Source organism: Cokeromyces recurvatus, assembly GCF_025118155.1.
Source record: "Cokeromyces recurvatus strain NRRL 2243 chromosome Unknown BX663scaffold_5, whole genome shotgun sequence".
In the NCBI taxonomy this organism is placed as follows: domain Eukaryota; kingdom Fungi; phylum Mucoromycota; class Mucoromycetes; order Mucorales; family Mucoraceae; genus Cokeromyces; species Cokeromyces recurvatus.
In genome coordinates, this window is record NW_026251391.1 from 484,762 (window position 1) to 509,188 (window position 24,427).

At 30.4% G+C, this 24,427-nt stretch overlaps 8 protein-coding genes across 8 annotated transcripts; 3 read left to right on the forward strand and 5 right to left on the reverse strand.

Moving 5' to 3' along the window:
- Window positions 1–157: 157 nt before the first annotated feature.
- Window positions 158–1,976, forward strand: BX663DRAFT_404730 (kinase-like domain-containing protein; the record flags this gene model as incomplete). The annotated part of the gene is made up of 6 exons (XM_051522247.1): window positions 158–258; window positions 333–429; window positions 522–611; window positions 731–885; window positions 991–1,495; window positions 1,761–1,976. Coding segments are annotated over 6 exons (1,164 nt in total), but the record flags the coding sequence as incomplete, so codon positions are not given.
- Window positions 1,977–2,519: 543 nt separating this feature from the next.
- BX663DRAFT_529727 (Six-hairpin glycosidase-like protein) lies at window positions 2,520–4,144 on the reverse strand (the record flags this gene model as incomplete). The annotated part of the gene is made up of 3 exons (XM_051530268.1): window positions 2,520–3,085; window positions 3,155–3,588; window positions 3,681–4,144. 3 exons carry the CDS (start codon window positions 4,142–4,144, stop codon window positions 2,520–2,522), a joined length of 1,464 nt encoding a protein of 487 aa, XP_051385526.1.
- Window positions 4,145–4,574: 430 nt separating this feature from the next.
- On the reverse strand, window positions 4,575–6,218 carry BX663DRAFT_449764 (ribonuclease H-like domain-containing protein). The gene is made up of 3 exons (XM_051523735.1): window positions 6,003–6,218; window positions 5,838–5,935; window positions 4,575–5,769 (listed from the first exon to the last, which is right to left on the reverse strand). The coding sequence occupies exons 1-3, from the start codon at window positions 6,066–6,068 to the stop codon at window positions 4,869–4,871; spliced, it is 1,065 nt and encodes a 354-aa protein (XP_051385527.1). The 5' UTR covers window positions 6,069–6,218; the 3' UTR covers window positions 4,575–4,868.
- Window positions 6,219–8,394: 2,176 nt separating this feature from the next.
- BX663DRAFT_429897 (uncharacterized protein) lies at window positions 8,395–9,529 on the reverse strand (the record flags this gene model as incomplete). Its single annotated transcript, XM_051522761.1, has 4 exons — window positions 8,395–8,652; window positions 8,752–8,924; window positions 8,992–9,145; window positions 9,293–9,529. The coding sequence occupies 4 exons, from the start codon at window positions 9,527–9,529 to the stop codon at window positions 8,395–8,397; spliced, it is 822 nt and encodes a 273-aa protein (XP_051385528.1).
- Window positions 9,530–11,554: 2,025 nt separating this feature from the next.
- Window positions 11,555–15,155, reverse strand: BX663DRAFT_500089 (nucleolar protein 14). Its single transcript, XM_051526274.1, has 6 exons — window positions 14,807–15,155; window positions 14,305–14,715; window positions 12,871–14,205; window positions 12,387–12,782; window positions 11,936–12,301; window positions 11,555–11,863 (listed from the first exon to the last, which is right to left on the reverse strand). Exons 1-6 carry the CDS (start codon window positions 15,113–15,115, stop codon window positions 11,822–11,824), a joined length of 2,859 nt encoding a protein of 952 aa, XP_051385529.1. The 5' UTR covers window positions 15,116–15,155; the 3' UTR covers window positions 11,555–11,821.
- Window positions 15,156–15,533: 378 nt separating this feature from the next.
- Window positions 15,534–17,617, forward strand: BX663DRAFT_500092 (surface antigen-domain-containing protein). The gene is made up of 6 exons (XM_051526275.1): window positions 15,534–15,625; window positions 15,713–15,775; window positions 15,898–16,227; window positions 16,346–16,438; window positions 16,501–16,718; window positions 16,784–17,617. The coding sequence occupies exons 1-6, from the start codon at window positions 15,611–15,613 to the stop codon at window positions 17,511–17,513; spliced, it is 1,449 nt and encodes a 482-aa protein (XP_051385530.1). The 5' UTR covers window positions 15,534–15,610; the 3' UTR covers window positions 17,514–17,617.
- A 65-nt stretch (window positions 17,618–17,682) lies between these two features.
- Window positions 17,683–21,346, reverse strand: BX663DRAFT_549538 (SNF2 family N-terminal domain-containing protein; the record flags this gene model as incomplete). The annotated part of the gene is made up of 7 exons (XM_051531159.1): window positions 17,683–17,913; window positions 17,987–18,502; window positions 18,614–19,866; window positions 19,942–20,004; window positions 20,075–20,222; window positions 20,291–20,985; window positions 21,097–21,346. The coding sequence occupies 7 exons, from the start codon at window positions 21,344–21,346 to the stop codon at window positions 17,683–17,685; spliced, it is 3,156 nt and encodes a 1,051-aa protein (XP_051385531.1).
- A 1,139-nt stretch (window positions 21,347–22,485) lies between these two features.
- BX663DRAFT_429786 (hexokinase-domain-containing protein) lies at window positions 22,486–24,246 on the forward strand (the record flags this gene model as incomplete). Its single annotated transcript, XM_051522756.1, has 4 exons — window positions 22,486–22,708; window positions 22,793–22,948; window positions 23,086–23,195; window positions 23,287–24,246. 4 exons carry the CDS (start codon window positions 22,486–22,488, stop codon window positions 24,244–24,246), a joined length of 1,449 nt encoding a protein of 482 aa, XP_051385532.1.
- Between the last annotated feature and the right edge of the window lie 181 nt (window positions 24,247–24,427).

A 24,427-nucleotide genomic window follows, 5' to 3' on the forward strand; every position in this document is an offset into this window, starting at 1 on the left:
CACATACATACACACATACATATATATACACACATTTACACAAATAATAATGGCAGTATTTAGTCAAATTAAGAATTTTATTAAAAATGGGAAAAGTTATAATAGTCATTCAACAACCAGTTCAAAATTATCTCGACAATCGACAGTACAAAAATATGAGACTGCCGCACGTATGGTAGAAGAAGAAAAGATAGCAAAACAAACAATGCCTAGTTATGTAGGATTAGAAAAGTACCAATTAAAAGCTAAACTTGGAGAGTAAGGTTTTATTGATGTTGTTATTTTTTTTTGGACAAAGCAAATGAGTTTTCTTAATTTGCTTGTTTATCTAGTGGCGCATTTTCTAAAGTATATCAAGCTATTAAGATTAGTACAAATGAAAAAGTAGCTATAAAGATTGTTCGAAAATTAGACTTGAATAATCAACAAGTAATAAGCATTGTTAATTGATATTTATTTGTATACATATGAGTCTTTTTTTTTAAAAAAAAAATTAATATTATCTATATTACGTTATTTAGAAAGCAAGTGTCTTGAAAGAAGCACAGATTATGAGGACATTAGATCATTCTTCCATTACTAAATTATTAGACTTTATTGAAACAAAAGAGGTATAATAAGATGTTTTTTGATTTAAATTTTCATGATTCTTTTTCCCTTTTCTTTCTTTCTTTCTTTCGTTCTTTTTTAATTCGCTTTTTTTATTTTTTTATTTTTTAATTGTTTCAAGCATTATTTCCTTGTCTTAGAATTATGTGAAGGCGGAGAAATATTTCATCAAATTGTTCGACTAACCTATTTTAGCGAAGATTTATCTCGTCATTGTATAAAACAAGTAGCAGAAGGCATTCAATATTTGCACGAAGAAAAAGGTGTTGTTCATAGGTATATAGAGATATGACACGATTATACATACATACATACATACACGCATATATGCATACATACATACATACATACTTACTTACTTGCTTGCTTTACTGTCTATAGAGATATTAAACCAGAAAATTTATTATTTGTACCTATTGAATTTAAAGAAAGAAAGGAACCTTTACCTCCTAATGAATTTGATGAACCTAAAGAAGATGAAGGCGAATTTGTAATTGGAGTCGGAGGTGGAGGTATTGGTTCAGTTAAAATTGCTGATTTTGGATTATCAAAAGTAGTTTGGGATCAACAGACCATGACACCTTGTGGTACTGTCGGTTATACTGCCCCAGAAATAGTGAAAGACCAACGTTACTCAAAATCAGTTGACATGTGGGCATTAGGTTGTGTCTTGTATACTCTCTTATGTGGCTTCCCTCCATTTTATGATGAATCCATCAAGATATTAACAGAGAAAGTTGCAAAAGGTCAATATACTTTCTTGAGTCCATGGTGGGATAACATCTCTGATGAAGCTAAAGATTTAATTGAAAATTTACTTTGTGTGGATCCTGATAAACGATACAATATTAATGAATTTCTTGATCATCCTTGGATAAAGAATGAGGTAACTCTAGAGTAGCTCTCTATTATCACCATGCTAATCGTCTCATCTATTTTTTTTTTTATAGAAAATGGGTAAAATAGATAAAGAGGCAATTAAAGCAAGAACGACTACAAACGACTTGAATTTAGATTTAACTTCAACACCTATGTTGACGTCTATTGAAGAAACCGGTGTTCCTGCTAATATTGAACAACGTCCTGAAACAGAAGCGGAAGCATATAAACGAATGATTCAAGAACGAATTAGAGATGAAGAAGAGTTAGAGGCGGCTGTTCCAACTATGGTTGAACCATCAAATGGTATCCCATCCGTCATTAATTCTCGTGCCAACTCATGTGCTAATTCACGAGCACCTTCTATTATTGCCTCTGGAACGACTACACCTAGACGTGATTTATTCTCTGGTGTATCCTCTATGAAGGAAATGTTTGATATTTCGTACGCTGTACATCGAATTACAGAAGAAAAAGCACGAAGAAAGAATTTAAAGCGACAACAACAGAATGATCCTCATAATAATAATCTAAACCGTCGTTCTTTATTTATGAAGGCTATTAATGGCATGGATGAAGAAGAAGAAGAAGAAGAAGAAGAAGGTGTAATGATAACAACTGAAGATGATGAAGAGACAAGTACAGATGAAAGTTCTTCTGCCACACAAACAACAGCAGACGATGATGATGATGGTAAACAAATTGATGAACAATTAGAAGCTTTAAAAAATAAATTAAATATTGTAAATATGGATGAATCAATTTCAGTGACGACAAACACAGAAAAGAAATATCGTCGTAAAATGATAAATCGATCTAATAAGCATGGTGGCGTCTTTGAGTTAAATATGAACAATTCCACTTTATTAGGAAGAAGAAAGATTCCCAGTGCAACTCAACCTATTGATGAACCACAATAAAAATAATAAATAATAATAAAATAAGGCTGGTTCCTCTTTTCCTTCTTCTTGCAAACAAACAAATAAAAAAAATATATATATATATAGTTTTATATATAAAATCCTGTTTTATCAGAAAATAACTGAATTTGATCTTGCTTTAATAGCAGAGATAAAAGCAGCATGAGACCAAGTTAAATCTCGAGCACCTCTCATAAAACCAGTAGATCGATCAAACTGTTCTGACATGGAACCATTTCGATGCTGATGATAAGCTATTGTAGATAAAAACTTATCTGCTGCTATCTTTGTCCGCTGAATTAATTTGTCTAATTTAACTGTTCCTGGAAGGTAATGATAGGAATGAAGACGACGATGATGATGATTACAATCTTCATCATCTAGGAGATTATTTTTACAAAATAAGGCTCGATTGATATCATTAATATGAACTCCCTTTTGTTGCCATTCTTGAATAGCAAGATAATACAATTCTGTATAGGCTGCTGTAGCAATAAACCATGGATGGCCTATAGAGACACCATAACCATCATAGACATCTTCCGGATATCGACCTATTGAAGTTCCTAACTCTTCTTTATTCTCTAGCTGTTTATTTAAAGGATAAAGTGATTTAAACACATCTTCAATTGCCACAGCAGTTGCCAAGATTTTATCAGAGCCAGGTGTAAAGAAACCTACAAGTAAATGCATATAAATGATTATATCCTGTTATATACATCTATTTATATAGATTTTTTTTTTACCATCATTTATTTTGGCAGCTAAATTGGCAGCTAGCAAAATGGATACATCTAAACCAGAAGGCTTCTGTATACCATGACTCCTATTCTGTGTAGTCATGATATAATTTCTTTGAGGTGACCAAAATGACTCTAACTGATTTTGGATTTGAGTTGCAGTTGATAAATAAGTTTTAATTTTAATTGGATCAAAAGAAGAATGAAAAAAGTCAACAGCATCCAAGAGAGCACGACGCATGACCATCCACGTATAAAAATGATTCCCCTCAATTTCTTCCCAAAGATCATAACAGGGATTTTGCCAATTTTCTGTTATATAGTCTAAATCTTTTATTATCGCGGGTGCTAAGACATCTTCCACATAATAATAATTATCTGAATAATTGGCAATAGCAATGAATGCTATCACTCTTTCAGCTGGCCCATCATTTTGGGGTCTTTAAATAGATACGCATATAAATGAACTGACTGACAGACAGACAATGTATTATATACATATATATATATATTTATGTATTTTCTGAATTACCTTCCCCATGAACCTGAAAAAGCAGACCCATCTGGATTAAATTTAGGCTCACCAAGGCATTGACAAACTGTTGTAGAGGTTATCTGTTGAGTATGTATTTGAAAATGTACATAATCTTCAAGTAAATCAAAGGTCAATACATTGTTTTCATCTTCTTCTAATAATGCAGTTAATACACGTGCAACTAATGCAGCATCTCTTGTCCAAGTATAAAAATAATCAGGTTTAAAAGTGGATAATGAAGCAGCAAAGAATCCTCTGACTGATCCTGGTGGATTTATATTATTTTTCATGATTTCTATACTTATTGGCTCTTGTTGAGTGATCCAAGTCTGAAGATTTAAAGTAGTCACTTCATTCTTATTCGCACTTATGATAGGAACTGAAGGTTTAATGATGATATGATTAAAGCCATAGTAAAATAAGCTGGTTACTAATATAAAAAGCAAATAGCCTATGAACATAATAAAAAAAAGGGAAAGAGTGAAAAAAAAAATTTATTAAAAGTATGTATATTTTTATAACTGCTGATATCAACAAGCATGAACTGCGGACTTTTATAATATTACAACTACAAGAATAGAATGCTACTTTTTATAGTTCTTTATGAAAGAAAAAAAAAACGTGTAAATACAAGCCTTTCTTTTCTGAAATAAAATAGATATACAAATACATAAGGAAAAGGCTAATAATATTTCATTTTTCTTTAGTTTCCTTCCTTTCTTTTTTTTTTTGCCTGCATAAAAAAAACATGCATCTTGTACACGTGACCTTTTATTTTTATTTTAAACACGAATCGATTTAATTGAAAATACGCATGTTTTAACTTTTTTTTTCCAATAACAGTGGTATGAACCATAAAGTAAAAAAAAAAAAAAAAAGCTAAATTCAATTATTTCGTTCTTCTATAGTAGAAAAGAGAAAAACTCTTAATTGGCTAATAAAGTTAGTCATGGATTATCATTCTTAAAACCCTATGTTGTCAATAAATAACATATGCCAGCTTGTTGTTCCACACTTTTAAGGCTTTTAGTTGTAGGATAGAGAATATGTATGTTATACTAAAAGATTAAAATACAGAATATATGGCTTAGCTTGAACGAGCATAAATAATATGTCTTTTTGAATCATTTATTATTGGTTAAAAGTAGATTTGTAATTTTTTTTTTTAATCATGATAAAGGACACTTATTCTTCATCTTCCTCAGAATCAAAATCAGAACTATCATCATCATTAGATGAATTATTATCAGATAAATGTTCTTCTTTTTTGACAATGCTTTTCGTAAATGACACTTTTTTTCTTTTCATCTTTTCAGCTGCTTTCTCTTCTTTAGCTAACAGTTTTTTGATAATCAAACCTGAACGTGCTCCAAATGACTTTTCCCATTCATTTTTAACACTTTTATAAAGTTGAATTGTAAAACGAGCATCTTCAACAGAAGAGTGGCTCCCTGATTGGATTGTGATACCCAATAATTCTTTTACAAGCATTTTTAAACCTGGAGTTCTTCCCTTTGCTAGTTTACGAAAAGGTTTATAACGTGAAGTGTCACGAATTAACAAGCTAGGATGAGATAACATTAAAGCCTGTAAATCATTATAGACAGCATGACCAATTAAGATACGGTTACGAATGATAGAAGCTACCTTGAATTGAGCTTCTTTAAACGTTAAGGCGTCGTCAGATTCGATATGATGAGCTTCAATACCACTCACTTTTGTACGATAATCAGTGACCTTTTCCTGAGGTTTAACATAACAATCTAATATAACTGCACCATTAAAGTTGACAATCGAAACACGTGCCAATGCAGACTCAACACCATCGGGCCCAACTCCCACCATTTCACAATCAATAGCAACATATTTACCGAGTTTAGCTGCTTCACCTGAAGCAGATTCCATCTCGGCCACTATTGCTTTCTTTTTTAATCGTTGTTCTTTTGTAGTTATCTTGGGTGCATACACTGTTTTTAAAGTATCTTCATCTATATCCTCTGCAAACCATAACTCATCTTTATTGGGTATCGTTGTTGTTTCTTGCTCTTTTTTAGCTTGCTGTTGTAATTTTATAGTTTTCAATTTCCTAAATGTGAATATATTACATGAGTTATTTTGAATGTAAATTTAAGTTTTAAGGCGTCCATCAATTACTCTATTTTTTGCTTCTTATTAAAGCCTTTGTAATTAGGACTAATTTCAAATTCGTCTGTTTTTCTTTTCTTATTTGTATCCTTTTTAGAAGCTACGATCTACATGGATCTAGATTAATTTAAATTTTTTTTTTTCTTTCTTTTAATTCATTTAAATAATTATTACAGGTAATAACTTTTTCCAATTAGAAGAAGGTATAGGTTTTGTTGTATTTTTTCCTCCTTTAGCCATTATAGGATATGTATATGAATAAAATTATAAATAATAAATAATAAATAATAATAAATAAATAAATAAATAATAATAAAAAAAAAATCGGTGGCTTTTCATGTATTTTGAATCATGAAATTAATAAATTTTTAAAAGGATACTTTAACTTTCCTTGAAAAAAAAATAAAAATAAAATAAAATAAAGCAGCATTATTTCACGTCAAGTATGAGGTTTAAACCTGTATAATTATTAAATAAGAAGCATAGTAAGTAATGATATACAAATTAAGATGTGTATAGTTAGTATAATCTCTATTCTTGTTGTTGTTATGAATATTATTACATAACTTAAATAGACCCTGAGATAGTTCATGTAGGGTAAATCATGTATCCCTCTGCCCCCGCCTCCTTTTATTTATTATTATTTACCTAATCTATAACTAACATACATATATCCATCATGTGGATAAAAAGAGTATAACTAATTATGTATTTATTTTAGATGGTTTTATCAACTAATACGTATGAGGATTATGACTATGATAAAACTATTGTTCAGTTATGATGGTAGAAGAAGAAGTAGTAGCAGTAGTAGCAGTAGTAGCAGTAATAGTAGCAGTAGCAGTAGTAGCAGTAGTAGCAGTAGCAGTAGTAGCAGTAGCAGTAGCAGTAGCAGTAGCAGTAGCAGTAGAAGTTTAATCACATCATTACCTACTATCAATAGTAATAGTTCTTGGCATAATTTTATCTTCTCTTCCTATAATTAAAATACAATACAATAGTATAAAAATCCCTTGATTTATCATTAAATACTCAACCATGACATAAAGAATTCTCTTTTATTTAATTAATATATCAGATATATATTTATATAAAGGGCATAGTTTTTCCTATTTGCGCACTTGGGAAGTTAGATTCATTATTGTCATTACTTTATTAACGAGGTGTCTTTTGCTAATAATAATAAATACTGTAATTTATTTTATCAAACTCTCTTCACTATTATTATTATTATAATAGGATAAATTTGTATACGCAATATTATTTATCTTGTATTAAATGACTAAGCCTACCTAAGTTAAAATCAGAAAAAAAAAAATTATGCTATTATTATGCTCAACATAATATGCCAATAATAGTGCGCAAATTTATTATTATTATTATGATAGAGTATAACTTTATAATAGTTTATTGTTGTTGTTGATTTATTAACTTGCTTTCATATATATCATAATCATTATAATAAAGGTATTGGCTTATTTTTATTTATTAACATACATAAAGGTAGTGTTTTGATATATTTATATAACAGCTATCAAAATTGATATTACTACAGAGTCTAGATCACATTGCTTTAATGATACTAACTAGTATAAAAAGTATATTACAGAGTATGACAAAGTTAAATAACAGTTAATAATTTGGTGAAACTCGGTTCGGTTAACAAAAAAAAAAAAAAAAAGAAACGTCATTTATTTTAAGGGGAGAAGAAAGGTGGTAGTATTATTATTAATCGAGATAAAAACAACCAAATAAAGTAGTCATAATAGATCCATTATATTGGTTATTCATGCTATAAAATACAAAAAAAAAAAAAAAAAAAAAAAAAACCTTTTTTTTTCTCGGTATAAAATTATGTCATAATATCGTTTTTTATTTTGGATCCTTTTTTTTTTAGAATAACTTTATATCCCGCTTTCCTTTCCATGCTGTTATTTCACCTTAGCACAGACATACACACGATCCTCCCCCAAGTTGGTTAATATAACAAGGTTACTCATGCTATAGAACAATTTAGAAGAAGCTTCATAATATATGAAAAAAAGATTTATTCAGACCCCGAATATTTATTGTTAATAGATCCTTGTAATACAGATCAATCATCATTTTTTAAAGGAAAAAAAACCGCTAAGTTATAAACATGGAAACTTCAATATGTACTTTTTTTTTTTAAAGAAAAAAACAATGAAAATGAAAAAAATAAAATAAAATAAATGTATTCTTTTATTATTACTATGTATGTACATATAGAGAAGGGATTGCAAAATAGAAAGAAAAAGATAAATAGTAAATATCATGTATACTATTGGATAAAAAAAAAAAGAACAAATATAGGGGGAGGGAAAAAAAATTGCATAGAGACAAAATCTCTGATTCTAATTTAAAAGTGATTCATGATGGCATAAGAAGTAACGAGCGAGAAAAGGACTTTTTTTTTTGAGTTACAATGAAAAATGATAAGCGAAGAAAAGAAAAGAAAAGGAAATGCCATATTTTTTTTGTATTACAAGCGTGTGTGTGTGTATGTACTGAAAATCGGTGTAAAAGAAGCCAAAACTTTTTTTTTTTAAGATTCATTAGTGTGATTTTGTGAAAAATAGTCATTGGGTTGAGACTTATTGATGACTGTGTTAAGAAAAGGTGTCAAACCGGTAGATGTTTCCGAGAAAGAAGGCATAGTATTGGATTTGAATGAAGTAGGATGATAAGGTATATTACTGCCAGATACTAGAGAACTTCTTCTTGAATATGATAAATCATTATTAGCATTTGTGGGCACTACATTATTTGTAATTTCAGCAGATGTTTTACGAAGATATGCTTGCTATTTAGTATTAATATATGTATATGTATATACAAATATAAAAAGAAGATAAATTAAAATTAAATAAACTAGGAAAATATTTCTTTTTTTTTTCTTTACCACTGATTCACAGTTACAATTGCCATGTGTAAGAAGTAAATTACGTAAATACATGCTTTCTTCTTTAAGTTGTGCAACTAAAGCACGGAGCTCTTCATTGTAAGCATTTTGAATTTCAGCTTTATGTTCAAGCTCTTGCATCCAATTCTTTTTCTTTTGACGGCATTTATAAGCTATTATATGTATATATTTCATTGTTAAAGAAGAATTCTATTTTATCAATGACTGATGTCTATATACCTGCAACACGATTGCGTTCTAAAAACTTCTTTCTACGTTCTTCTGCATCATCACCTTCAAATACAATACGTCTCTTACGACCACTGTGTACAGAAGTCGTTTTGATTATCTTTGATTCATCTTCTTTTTCTTGTTTGACAGATTTAGTGGATTGCTGTTGAGAGTGATTACTATTGCTGTTACTGTTACTGTTACTGTTACTGTTACTGTTGCTGTTGCTGTTGTTAGCAGCTGTTGATTGATATCTTTTTGACCTTTTGCATGATTCTGAAGAATTTGTATTATTCTGAAGATTATTAACAAGAGTATTAGCAGGTGCAATAACTTCTGGCTGAGGCGAGGTACGTAAGTTATGCTCAGAATTTAAGCTAAAAGAAGAACTAGAAGTGCTAGGACTATGACTAAGAGACATAGGAGGAGTAGGAGGAGTATGGATCATAGCCATCTCAGGTTCGGGTGAATGGCTGTAGATAAAGCCTGTATCACCTAATGTTGGACTAGCTTCTATAGGCCATTTCAATGAAGAAGTCTCATTCATTTTCATTGGGTTTGTATTATTGTTATTGGTACGTTGCTGAAAGTTGCAATCAAAGGGGTTAATTTCATTTTGAATAACTCCATTTAAACTGGGTGTAAGATTCCATTCTCCATTTTCAATCAAGAAGCGTGTAGGAGTTGCAATGGCAACTGTATTGTCTAATAATAAACTTATTTTGTTAGTAAAAAAAAAAAAAATTGAATAGACAAAATAAAACAAAACAAAAAAAAATCACCATCTGTCATCATTTTTGAGTAGTTTCTATTTAATAAATACAATTGTTTTTAAAAATAAATAAATAAGATGTTGCTGATATAATTAATACAAAAGAAGAAAAAAAAAGTAGGCAAGAAAGAAAAAAAAAGAAGCTATAAAGAGTTGAACTTTCTTGTCTCTTCTATTTTATATATAAATAAAAAAAAAAGTTTTCTGAAGTTCAAATTGTCAAACATTTCAAAGTTATTTTTTTTTTTCGGATCACCAAAGGTCAATGCAGTAAAGTTTGCATGATGTCATTTATAGATTTTCTTTGCGGGAGATGTAAGTTAGTATTTTTTAGACTTCATATGATATCATTCTCCGGCCCATTAATAACTTGTTATTTGAGAGCAGGAAAGCAAAAAAAAAAAAAAAAAAAAAAAAAAAAAAAAAAAAAGAGGCTTAAAGAATATGCATACAACTATGTTTTTCTATTGAACAATTAATAAATGGAATAAAAAAAAAGACTTTTATTAAAAGCTAATTCTTTTTTATTTTTTATTTTTATTTTTATTTTTATTTTTATTTTTATTTTTATTTTTATTTTTATTTTTTATTTTATTTTTTATTTTATTTTATTTTATTTTTTATTTTTTTTTATTTTTTGCATATTATATAATGTGTAATATGCCTGCATATACAAACTGTAAATAATGAAAGAATATTGATTATACTTGTTTTGTATTGTTTTTTATTCTTTTCGAACAATAACTATTATAAGAAAACTTTGTACAACTAAATCGAAATAATACACACACAATATCTTGTTTTTTTTTCTGCTTTTAATCTGCAGCAAAATAATAATACTAACAAGTCCATTGAGATAACAACTTAATTAAAGTACCAAACCTTTTTAGTCTGTCTAAATTACTTTGAATAATTTGGGTTTAAAAAAAAAAAAGTAAAAAAAAAAAGAAAAAAAAAGAAAATAAAATTTCGAAAATGCTCTATTTTGCTGTGTTGCAGCTATTCATAATTAAACTTTATACAGGAAATGAAAATAATAATAAATGGTGAGAAGAAGAAGGCTACGTCGTTCGATTTTTAAGGGGCCAATCAAATGAATGACCAACTTGTAAAGTCTCTTTTTTTTTTTTCTTATTTCACAAGCTATTTACAAGAAATACGGAAAAAAGAATATCAAAGAAAGAAATAAAATTATTTCGATTTATTAATAATAACAGTTGCCTTAACAACAATAACCAAGGCACTGGGATAAAAGCCCCTTTATTATTATGATTGTTATTATAATTATTATAGTTTACTTGTTTACTTACTTTACACATAACAACCATTTCTTTATCGATATGTCTTAATTTAAAGAAAATCAAAAGGAGGAACCCAGCAACAGGATATTATTAATTTTATTACATTTCTTTTTTTTTTTGTTTTTGTTTTTTTTAGGAACTCAGCAGTTGTTGATCAACAACAGGCAAATTGATGCTGGGGTTAATAATAGGCGGATTTAAATATTCGAATAAAGAAGAACAATTTTATTTTAATCTTCGGGTTAAAATTCCGAAGAACCAATATATTGGTAATGCATGGGGAAAATGACATAGGAAGATAAAATAAATACATTTGTGGATAACTTTATAAAAAAAAAACTTGTACGGATATTTGTCAAAATGATTAATAAGTTGTATAAACAATGAGATAAATTACCCTTATTTATTTATCGAAGCAAGTATGGAAATAAAAGAATAAATAAATAAAATAAATAAAAAATAAATAAAATAAAAACAATAAAAAATGGAAAGGCATGAATGCTTATAATGCGTACTATTATAAATTTCTATAATGAAAATCCTTTATTATAGGGAATATATAATAGTTTCAATTAACTAAATATGTAGCTATCGTCTTCTTTCTCTCTTTTTTTTCTGTACAGTGTTTGCTACCCTTATTTCCTTTCTTTACCCCTCCCCCTCCTTCTCTTCCTCTCCTCCCCCCCAAAAAAAAAGTCAGTCAGAAAATGAAGTAGCTTTTAAGATAACTTAAATCTTAAAGTATCACTGAGATTTAAATTTTATTCTATAGTTTAACTTTATATGGAAAAATCATAGAAAAGTAGAGGCATGCATTATATATATATCTACATATTTATATATATTTAATATTTTATTTTTTGCCCTTTTCACGCTCTAGACGCTTTAATTCGGCTTGTTCGCCTTCTAATAATGACATAACACCTTTAACCATCTTATTATATTCTTCATCCTTTTGTTTACGTTCTTTGGCTCTTTCTCTAGCAATGAATTGATTATCTTTACGAAGTTCACGTAAGGCACCCTTCTTTTCTTTCTTTAGTTGTGCTTCAAGTTTACGAGCTTGTGCACGTTCATGATCAGGATCATAGTGGCGATCAATAGAGTAAGCATTTTCAAACTTGGGTAAATGCTGAGCAATGGGTATGGGTCGATGGTTTTGCATTCTAAGTGGTGTCTTGATACGTTTTTCTTTACAGAATCTAATCTGTTTCTCTAATCTGTTACTCAAAGTCATTAAAAGGGACTAAATAAATACATAAATAAATAAATAAATAAATAAAAAGCTTACATTATAGTGTATAATTTTACTTTCTTATTATTTTACTTACTTCAATATCTGAATGCCATCCGTTTAAGTTTGCTAACTTTTGTAAAATTTCTAATGTGCTCTCGAATACTTCTAAAAATGCTGGTGTAGAAGCATTAAGTTGGATGTAACGTTCAATCATACGAAGTGCTCCTTGAAGCAATGAAAGCCTTCGTTCGTCCTTGTTTTCAACCAGGTCAGACTCAGTTACCAATTGTTCTAATTTTAGGTTTGAGACAGACTTCATATTATTTCCTTTATAATCTTCAATGGAAAAATCTATATATCTATCAGGGAAAGGGGAATAGCCGGGGGTTTGATGCTTATCACTAAAAACTTCTTTTGGTGATAATAAAATTAAACATCTGTTCAAGAAATTAATACATTCAGGCATAAATCTTTTGGAAATAGTTTGATACTAAATTAACACATAGATGGTTAGTTTCTTTCCTCTTCTTTCTCTATTAGTAATATGTATTTTTTTTTTAAAAAAAAAACGGCTTTACCTCAAATGTTAATAAAGTTAAAAATAAACCACGACCAATGTCTATTTCCGTTTCCACACGACATTGAGACAAAGCATGACACATAAATAATAAAGCAGGTGTAGCAATAGGATGTGTTAAATCAGAGACAGAAAAGATGTGTCCAATTAAACGTAAAAGAGTCATATCTTCTACATCAGGCCATGATGATCCAGTATGCTTCATCTTTTTTGCCATTTCTCCTTGCATCTTTTTTAATTTACCCACAAATATTTTATCGGCTGCTTCCGGTAACTGTTGAGCCATTTCAAAGATATGAATACTAAGTTTCTCAAGCACATGTGTAGGCATAGGTGAAACAGTAGAAGCAACATAAGCTATATGATCGACCAATACTTCTAAAAACTGGGCTAATTTAGCTTTGTTCTCCTGTACTAATTTGATATGATACAGAACACGAATACGCTTGATTACGATAAGACAGTCTTCTACATCCAAATCTTGCATAATCTCAAGAAATTCGTCATGAGAAGTAGGACATTCAAATGTATAAGGGATTTCACGCTTGGTTGTTTTTGAAGCAACTGGTGTAGCTTTCTTCTTTTTCTGCACAATACCATTAGCACCTATTTCATTCATATCATCACCATCGTCTTCTCCAAAATCAGGTAATTCATCATCCTCATCTTCAAGGTCTTCATTATCTGTTTCTCCTTCATCTTCATCTCCTTCTTCTTCACTTTCACTTTCGTCTTCACCTTCACCTTCGCTTTCATCATCATCATCATCATCTTCTTCTTCTTCTTCTTCCTCCTCCTCATCCTCATCTTCATCTTCGAAAGCATTTTGAATCTCTTCAAGGGTTAAACCCTTACCAAGCTTATCTACTTCATCTTCTAATTCTTCTAAATAATCATCATCCAAATCATCTCCTTGAGGAGCACCCTTTCTCTTCTTATGTGAACCCTTCTTGGGATGTTCATCTTCACTTTCGGAATCAAGACCTTCCATACGTCTCTTTCTAGCACGTTCAGCCTTTTCGAGTTTTTCCTTTTCTTCAAGTGCAATTTCTTCTTCCGTCTTTGTACGATCTGTGGCTTGAGCACGCTGATCAAGGGCAAGCTCATGAATAGCTTTATCATAATCGGAATATTCATTTACAGATTGCTCGTATTTACTAGCAACAGCAGCAGCGGAAGCAGCATTTTCATTTTCAGCTTTCTTAAAAAGAGCACTTTGAGAAGGTAAAGGCTTACGTGCAGGCTTAGTTTCTAAAAGACCTCTAATATCATTTAATTCATCATCCAAAGTTTCACGCAATTCATCATCTTCTTGTTTAGCGGCTTGACGTTCAAGCTAATTGTAAAAAGTTTTTTTTTATATTAGAAAGAGCTCTTGTTTTTTTTTTCTTTAAAGAAAAAAAAAGAAAAAGAAATACACATGTATATATATTACCTTGTGCATTTTACTCTTTGCGATAATTTCTTTCATAATCTCATTTTTAGATTTATGTCGTTGACCTTCTTCCTCCTTTTGATCATCATCAAAACCACCAAAGTGCATTTTCGAAACAATTTTTGCGTCCATTTGTTTTTGATCATCATCATCATCACTAAGTCCAAGACCAGCATCATCAAAATCATCCATAGTTGACAATGATTGACCATAGTGAGTAAGAGAAAATTCTTCATCATCATCCAAATTAAATAAAGAACTACCCTTAGAAGCTTTCTGCTTTTCTTTTGTGAATCTTTCCAACATTTTCTCTTCAGGTGTCAAGAATGGATTATTTTCACCAAAACGTTTATCGATAATACCACCTTGACGATGTTTATTTTTCATCTCTACCAACAACGTTTTCTTACGCTATAAACATGCGTAAAATAAATATATTAAAGGTTAAAGTCTATTAATTCCCTTTCAAGAAAAAAAGATTTTTTTTTTTCTGGAATCTTACATTTTCTTCACCAATTTGTTTACTCAATGTTGGTTTTCCAGAAGTACCCTTCATTTTACGACCGAGAATTTCAAATTTTGTCTTCTGGGTCTTTTGCTCGAAGGGATTGAATTCACCACGAATAAGACTAAGTTTTTTGTCTGCATCGTTTTTGCCTACTTCTTTTGGAGCTCCCCTCTTGCGATCTTTTTTTGATTTATTAGCTTTTGATTGAGGACCTACAAGGCCTGCTGCTTGAAGTGATTTCTTGAGTCTCTTTAATGCTGATCCTCCACTTCCTTTAGGTGCTTGTTGTTTAGTAGCTACCATAATCTCGGTCTATATAAATATATATATATATATTTTTTTTTTTAAAAAAAAAGGATCTAAACGAGATCTTGACATTTGAAAAAAAAAAAAAAAAAAAAAAAAAGAAAAAAAATTTCAAAGGACGTCACTAACTCCAAATTTGGAAATAAAACCCTTTAAAGAAAGAATACAAGAGTGTTGTGGAGTACCTTATTATTACTTACATAGTGTATATACCATATATATACATCCATATATATTTATATAGATAAATTCTCTATTTATTGCTCTACATCATGTTCATAATAGCTTTACTGCTTTCCGTTCCTCCTCTCCTTTTTTTTTTTTAGTTATAAGTTATCATGTCATAAAAGTGATAATAATAATAAAAAGTTGTGACTGTGGATTGTATCAAAGGATAACATAAGTTTTCCTATGCTACCCTTTTCTCGCCACCCCCAGTATTCATATATTAAACTTTGTTATTTAATACCTATATAAATACATATATTTTTAATGGAGGATTCAAAGGTATTTCTTTTTTTTTTTTTAAAAAAAAGGAAAGGAAAATGTGAATAATATGAAATAAATTAATTCGAGTAAAAACTTGATTTATAGTTACCTACAGAGGAAGAGCAACTTCGACAAAGAACAGAAGCCTCAAAACGACTTTTTTCTTTGGTATAATAATAAATAGAATGGGTGTGGAAAGAGAGAGAGAGAGAAAGAGAGAAAGAAAGAATAAAGAAAAAAAAAAGACTTGAATAATTAAACCATTATTGACATTAACATGGTTAATATAGTTGGAACAGACAGCAGGAAATAAAGCCCATGTCAATTCTGTCACCATTCTTGGTACAAAAGCGACTCGACCCGTATTTTTGGAAAAGGCAACTAAAAAAGTTCTAGAAGCCACTACTTTTGCAGATGTGATTAATAAAGCACAACTTGTTGCTGAAGATTTACAACGTTTAGATATATTTGAATTCCCAGTTCAGGTTTTATTAGATAATGCATCAGAGAATGATCCACTCGCTCCTCCTGATTCGATTAATGTAGTTTATCAGGTGAAAGAGAAAAGCAGAGTATTTATAAAGACAGGAACTGAAATTGGTAATAATGAAGGAAATATGGTAAGTTAAAAAAAAAAAGAGAGAGACAGGCAGCAAGATTTTATATATTATATGCAATAAATATGTATTTGTATATAATTATTTTTATATGTGTATATTTATTTATATATTTATATAGAACGGATCATTGACTATTCGTAATGTATTTGGTGGTGCTGAATTTCTTGAGACTGTAGCTTCATTTGGTACTAGAAATAGCTCTGCATTCCAGGTATTTATAATAAAATAAAAGAATGTAAAATAAGGATGATAATAAATTAATTTGAATTTTAGTTTTCTCTTGGTAAGCCTGTTAATGCTTCACCTGATTCCAGAATAGATATCAATGCACATAGAGTACTTTGTAATAATACTCTAGCTTCCTCATATGAAGAATTGGCTAGAGGTGCTGGGTTACGTTATAAAACATCATCTCGATTTGGCTATCATGAGCTTGGTTATGATGTTACTTGGCGATCAATTGATAGAGTTTCACCTAATGCATCACTCAGGTATATATATTAAAAAGACTACATTTAGATTACATGACCTAATATATATATATATATATTATTAGCATTCGTCAAGAAGCAGGTGAATCTCTTAAATCGTCAATCCATCATGTGTTTATTCGTGAACGTAGAGATGATATGTTATTGCCATCAAATGGACATTATCTTCGACTGACACAAGAATTATCAGGTCTATTTGGTTTAGGAAACGCACACTTTTTTAAATCAGACCTCGAAACACAATATTGTAAACAATTTGGTGGTGGACAGATATGGATGAATAATGAAAAGGGGGAGGAAGATGCCATGTTGATGGGTGTTCATCCAGGATATGTTTTAAGTACAACCTTTAGAGCTGGCTGGCTGGCTTCATTAAGCGATCATCCTAAAGCCTCTACAGTCTCCGATCGTTTTATTTTGGGGGGACCGTTATCAGTCCGTGGATTTAGAACTGCAGGAATTGGACCAAGGGATTATAAAGATGCCTTGGGTGGTACCATGTATTGGGCAGCAGGTGTTAGCGCAATAGCACCTTTACCAAAATATGAAAGTAAACCATTAAGAGCCCATGTGTTCCTTAATGCGGGCACAAACATACCATGGAAAACAGGTACATCATTACAGTCTACAACACAAGCGTTGGTTCAATCACCTAGCATCTCTACTGGTTTGGGTCTCATTTATCGTCATAGTATTGCTCGTATTGAATTAAATTATTGTATCCCATTAACAGCTGCAAGAGGAGATCAAATCAAGAGAGGTTTACAGTTGGGTATTGGATTGAACTTTTTGTAGAATTTAAAAAAAGAAAGAAAGAAAGAAAGAAGAGAAAAAAAAAAGGGAAATAAATCTGTTTATTTATTTATTCTTCTATTATACATTATATACATTATATGATACATAATTTACAAGAATATAATTGCTGCTATATATTATAAATTAAAACGAGGAGATGCACTCAAATTTACTTTCTACCGAAAAGTAGTTGTAAATCATCGAGTCTTCTACTTTTGTTTTCATCTCTGGACATATATAACTCATTTACAAGTACATGTTTTCTATTTTGAATTTCTAAAATCCTTTCTTCCACTGTGTCTCGCATAATAAAGCGTGTAACTACAACATCCTTGGATTGTCCTAATCGATGCACTCGATCAATGGCTTGTGATTCAATTGCAAAATTCCACCAAGGATCCTAGTGAATGGATGATCATATATTAAGATAATATACTTTTTTTTTTAAAAAAAAGAAAAAGAAAAAGGCTTACCATCATAATTACACGATTTGCACAGGTTAAATTTAACCCAACACCACCTGCTCTTAAACTGATTAATAAAACATCAATACCATCAGGTTTTGTGAACTCCTTTAGGACCTTCTCACGTTGTGCTTGTGCTTGTGTACCATCTAATCTTGTAAATGGAATTGATTCATAGTTTAACCCTTCTTCTATTAAATCAAGAAAACCAGTAAATTGTGAGAATACAACGGTTTTATGATTTTCCTTCATGTTTTGCTTCAAGTGTTTGGTTAATGCGTTCATCTTAGTCGATGGTTTAAAGCCACCTACAACTCTTTGAATTTCAAATTTTATACCGCTTGTTGTGGGCTTCTTAGAAGTAATAAGGTGATTATCATTTGTTGATTTAGCATCCTTGTTATCGATTTCTTGTTGATCATCCTCTGACACCTTTTGTTGGGCAAATTCAAGTAATTCACTTTGAGAAATAGGTCCATATCTACAAATAGGACATTCACCTGGCATTCCTTCATTCTCTTTTTTCTATAGTGATAATAAAAATAATAATAGAATAGTTTTGGTTATATGCCATTATAAATGAGACCTACTCTCTCTCTCTCTCTCTCTCTATCTATCTATATATTAGCTTTTTACCTGAAAGTAATCCATAACACATGGCCTACAAGCAAAATGCATACACGGCATACCAATCATAGTATCTAATGTCTCAAAGCAAATGGGACATTCATTATCAATAGGTAAAGTTCTTTCTTCTGTTAAAGGTGCATCTATTGACATGCTAGTATTCGATTTCTGACTTTGAGAATAATGACTCGATCCATATTGCTCTAAAGCAAGCATGTTCTGCAAAATACTAAGTCCATAACTACTGCTACCTTCTGAAGAAACTGTTCCTTGACTAAAGTCTTCTAAACTTTTACTTGCAATCAACTTTTCTAACTTTATACCTTTTCCATTAGAAGCCTTAATTTCTTCCTTTAATGCTTCTTTACTTTGAAGTGCAAGGTAAGGATGACAGCATATTTGCCTTAAACGCGTCAAGAGTTGAAAAATGGAGGCATAATTTTTACCTAATTTTCCTGCTTCACAGAAATAGGAAAATTTGATTTGTGAATCATTATAGATAGCATCATAGATATCTTGTTCCTCTCGAGAAAATGATAAATATTCGATATGGACAGTTTTAGGAGGTAAAGGAACCATGAGTTCGCCATGGCTATCTCGCATAGCTTTTGTTCTTCTTAAGACAATAGGTTCTAATACAGTTTGCACAGCAGTTAAAGCTCGAGTATCTTTTTTTTCAAAAGGCACGGTGATGAACGTGTTCCAGAAGGTATGGTTTGCCCATGGTTCATGACGAAGAAATCGGACAAGACTAAAGAGATCATCCAATTTATTTTGAATAGGTGTGCCTGTAACAGCCCAACGTCGTATTGCATTCACATCACGACAAGCTTGAGAGGCTTTACTTTGTCTGTTTTTAATTTGATGTGCCTCATCCAATACAACACGCCAGAACTCAATTCCAAAGATAGGAGAATTATAAATTGCGTTTTCCTTTGATTTTGTCCATTCTGATATTAATACACCATAAGTTGTAATTAAGATATCGGGTGCTGTACCATCCCAATGACAAAGACGTTGAGTAGAAGTATAATTAGAACGATCATCTCCATAAAATAATTCGACTGTAATTGTCTTTGGTTTAGATGCACGTAGAATTTCATCACGCCATTGTGCTAATAATGACATAGGACATACGATAAGTGTTGTAGGTGACTTTTTACTACGTAAAGTCATAGTTGATAGTTTCTGAGAATTGTCATGCCTATATCTATTTGTATGAATTAAACTCAATATTTCTATCGTTTTACCAAGTCCCATTTCTTAAAAAAAAAAAAAAAGAAAGAACGAACTATTGTTAAATAAATAATATACATATATTAGTGTTATACATTTACCATCAGCTAAAATGCCACCTCTTTCTTGTTTATTTGCTTCAGGAAACTCTAGACTTATTTCGCCTAAAGAAGTGTATCTTTGATTAGACTTCAAAAAAGAAAAAAAAAAGAAAAGCAATAGTTATTACTTTACCACTATATGGATTAAAATAAAAGAATCTATGCTCATCAGCAAAATCGCCTGGAAAATTATATTCCTCCCATAATGGATGCATTGATCTCATATCAATATCATTGTCATCAAGATCATATGATTCTTTTGCTATCATCCAAGCTAATGCCTAAAATAATAGATCAGATGAATACCATTTACTTGCCTGTTTATTAAAGAAGTATGTATGTAGTTTACTCTTTTCTGATATTCTTTCAATTCAATTGCCATTGTAGCTGGTTGATCTGCAGGTTTTATTTGTGAATCAAATACTTGAGCCTTTTCATAAATTGTATCCAATTGGTCGTCAGTTACTTCTTTTTCCTCTTCTTCATCATCTTCCATTATACCTTCATTATGACTAGTAGTAGAAGATAACTTATCCTCACTCTCTTTTGCAGTTAATGTCTGCAAAAGTAAATTTCGAGAATCTTCCTCTCCTACTACATTTATTCTTTGAATAGAAGAACGTACAGGCTTTAATCCTAATTGTCGAAACATTCGTAGTAGGGCTAATTTCCTCGATTGGGATATATCATGAATTGTAGTGCTATTTTTTTGCTTTAACTTTTTTGTTTGAGTTGTGGGAGAATTCATACTTTGCATAGCCGTAGGTAATAGATAACATTTGATCAATAGAATCATATCTTCACCAATTTGTAATATTGGAGGACACCAGACGATAGTACCTTCAAAAAGACAAAGTTGTTGATCTAACAGGATCGACATGTAATTGGCTACATCTCTAGGTAATCGACCTAATTCTCTTCCATTAGCTGTAAAACGAACAATCTGATTCCCATTTTTTTTCCCTAAACCAGCTGTATTATCTCTAACAATTGTAATCACATCTCCTTCTTTTACTGGACTTTTCCCTTTATATAATGACCAACCTTTTATTTAAAAGTTAGTTATCTACTTTTACTCTTTTTCTTTCTTTCTTTCTTTCTCTCTCTCTCTCTCTCTCTTTTTTTTTTTTTTTTTTTTTTGCATGATCATTTTACCTGTTATGACTAGGTCACCAATATAATATTTTAATTCTTTTGGTTTACTTGGTTTTGTAGTCAATAAAGTATTTGTTGAAGAAGATTGCTGTTGTTGTTGAGGCTCTGTAAAATAGAGATTGATAGCTAATTCAACATTATTGTTAGAGCGATGTAAAAGGTTTTCAAGAACGTTTATAGAAACGTCGCCTAAAATACTTCTTAAAGATTCAATAGAGGCCTCATCTCTAGGACGTTTAATATTTGACATGAGTTTTATAAATTAAGGATAATACAAAAAAGGGAAACATCGATTCATTATTTTCATATGCTATTTTTCTTTCTCAGTTGTCATTAAACTTTTTTTTTTTATTTTATTTTATTTTATTTTATTTTATTTTTTTTCTGCGTAGTATTATTATTATACGCGTTCTTTTTATTATAACGCGTATGATCGGATATATTATAAACGATTTTAGGAGGAGATCGATAAGTCAAGACACAGGGTGAAATGTCTCTTATCTAATAAACCCTTTAGCTAAAATCCAAAGAATAGATAACAATATGCTGATCTTCCCTTTTTTATTCAACTGTCTTAAAATAATACTATAGAAATCGATAGAGTAACCTTTTCTTTTAAAAGTAAGAAACATTATTCATAAGCATAAGGAAAAAAAAGGGGGGAAGGATCCATGTTAAATTAGATATTACATAATAAATGGAAGGGAACCAAAACCTGTTTATTAATCAAATCATTTAAATAAAAAAAAGGGGGGAAAAGAAGAATAGCTTGTCTTCTTTTATTGTTATCAATCAACAATAAAAGGAGTTTTTCTTTCCTCTTTTTTTTTTCAAAAAAAAAAAAAGAATTAATGGTTTATCCTTTTTTTTATCCTACTTTTGACATATTCCCTTCATTGGTTCAATATAACGAAAAAGGATTAATAGTCACAGAGTGTTTGTGATTAAATAACAGATCTTTTTTTTTTTAAAAAAAAAAAGAAATAAAACAAATGAAATAAAAGAAACATTTGACAAAGTAAATAATAAAAAGTTGATATTTTTTAAAATAAAAAGGCTCTTTTATATATGAATTTATACTCTTATTGCTGTTATATAAAGAATCTTTATTTTATTTATGTATGTATTTATCTTACATGTATTTCTTTTTTTTTATTATTATTTCATTAATATAATAGATTCTGAACTGATACCATATCATCTGCTAAATCACTCATTTGTTTCAAATAAAAAAAAAAAAGGAAAAGTCTATATTTAAAAGTCCGTAGCATAAATACTAAAATTTTGTCCTTTCCTTAAATAATTCTTTTTCTTTTTTTCTTTTTTTTTTTTTTCTTGTTTTTGTTTTCTATTATTATTAAATAAATAATATATTTTCATTTTAATAAAATGGCATCAAAGGCACCTCAAGCATATGAAGTTGATGTGAATGAGCTCGATGGTACTCCCGAGCAACAAGCTTATATGAAAGATATTATTGATCAATTTACTATTGATACTGATTATCTCAAGCAAGTTCGCGATCACTTTATGGTTGAAATGAAGAAGGGTCTTGATAAAGAAGGTTCTACTGTTGCCATGATTCCTTCTTATGTTGAAGGTCGTTTAACAGGTAAATTTATAATCTAGTGTTTTTCTTTTTCTTTTTGCCAAGTATATAAATAGAACTAACGCCTTTTTCTTTCTATTCTAATAGGTAAAGAAGAAGGTCATTTCCTTGCTCTTGATTTAGGTGGTACCAATTTGAGAGTTGTTCTTGTTACTCTTGAAGGTCAAGGAAAGTTCAAAACTGTCTCTTCTAAATCGAGAGTTTCTGAAGAGTTGAAGATGGGCCCAATGCGTAACTTATGTGGTACGTTATTTTTAATTCCCCCCCCCAAACTGCTAAACAAAACACCCTATTACTGTGAAAAAAAATGAAACCTTTCTTGAACTCCGATTAACAAGGCTATTCTTTTTTTATATATAAATGTATAAATATATATATAGATTATATTGCTGAATGTGTTGATACTTTCTTAACTGAACAAGGTCTTGAAGATCAAGAAATTGAACTTAACTTGGGTTATACTTTCTCTTTCCCTGTTCTTCAAACAAAGGTAATATAAATAGTCTTTTTTTATATAGATTTGATAATCTAGGATGTGAACCCTTATTTTTTTTTCTTTTCTTTTCTTTCTCTTATAATAGATCAATCGAGGTGTCCTTTCTACTTGGACTAAGGGTTTTGCTTGTAGTGGTGCAGTTGGTAAAGATCCTGTTTTGTTATTGCAAGATGCTCTTTTAAGAAAACATGTCCCTGTTAAGGTATCTGCTCTTGTAAACGATACTGTGGGTACCCTTTTGTCCAATGCCTATAATAAACCTGCTACCTTAGCTGGTCTCATTTTAGGTACTGGTGCTAATGGTGCTTATATTGAAAAAATGAAGAATATTGGCAAGTGGAAAGGTGGTAAGACAACTTCAGATGAAATGATTATTAACATGGAATTCGGTGCCTTTGATAACGAACGTAGAATCTTACCTCTTACTCGTTTCGATAACAAGCTTGATCGTGAATCTATTAACCCTCATGCTCAACTTTATGAAAAGATGATTTCTGGTATGTATCTCGGTGAAATTACCCGTAACGTCCTTACCGATATGATTGATCGTGAACTTCTCTTGAAGCGTGAAGAAAATACTTCATTTGCTTGGTCCAAGGAAATTTCTCGACATTGGTCCTTTGAAACTGCTTTTATGTCAAACATTGAAGCCGATAACTCCAAGGATTTCGCTTACACAAAAGAAATTTTGGATACTAATCTCAGTTTGCATGATATCACAACAACTGAAGCCAAGTTCATTAAGAAGATTTGTGAATTGGTTGGTAAGCGTGCTGCTCGTCTTGCTGCTTGTTCAATTGCTGCTATTGTTCAACATTGTGGTGCCGCTGAAGAAGGTTGTGATATCGGTATTGATGGCTCTCTTTACGAATTTTACCCCTCTTTTGAAGATAGAATGTATGAAGCTCTTTCTGAATTGATGCCTGAAATTAGTGATATCCGTAAGACCATTCGTCTTGGTCTTGCTAAGGACGGTAGCGGTGTTGGTGCTGCTCTCACTGCTTGTGTTGCTGCTCGTATGGAAAACGCTCGAGCTTCTGCTTAAGCTAATATATAAATATATATAAATGTATATATATTTATATATAATATATATGTTATATATACACATACGTATTATTTTTTTTTTACTTTTTCTACTCCTCTTTTTTAATTTTTTTTTTATTTCCATTATGTCATCATTTATCATTTTTCTTACATAGATGTACACATATTTTCTTCATTAG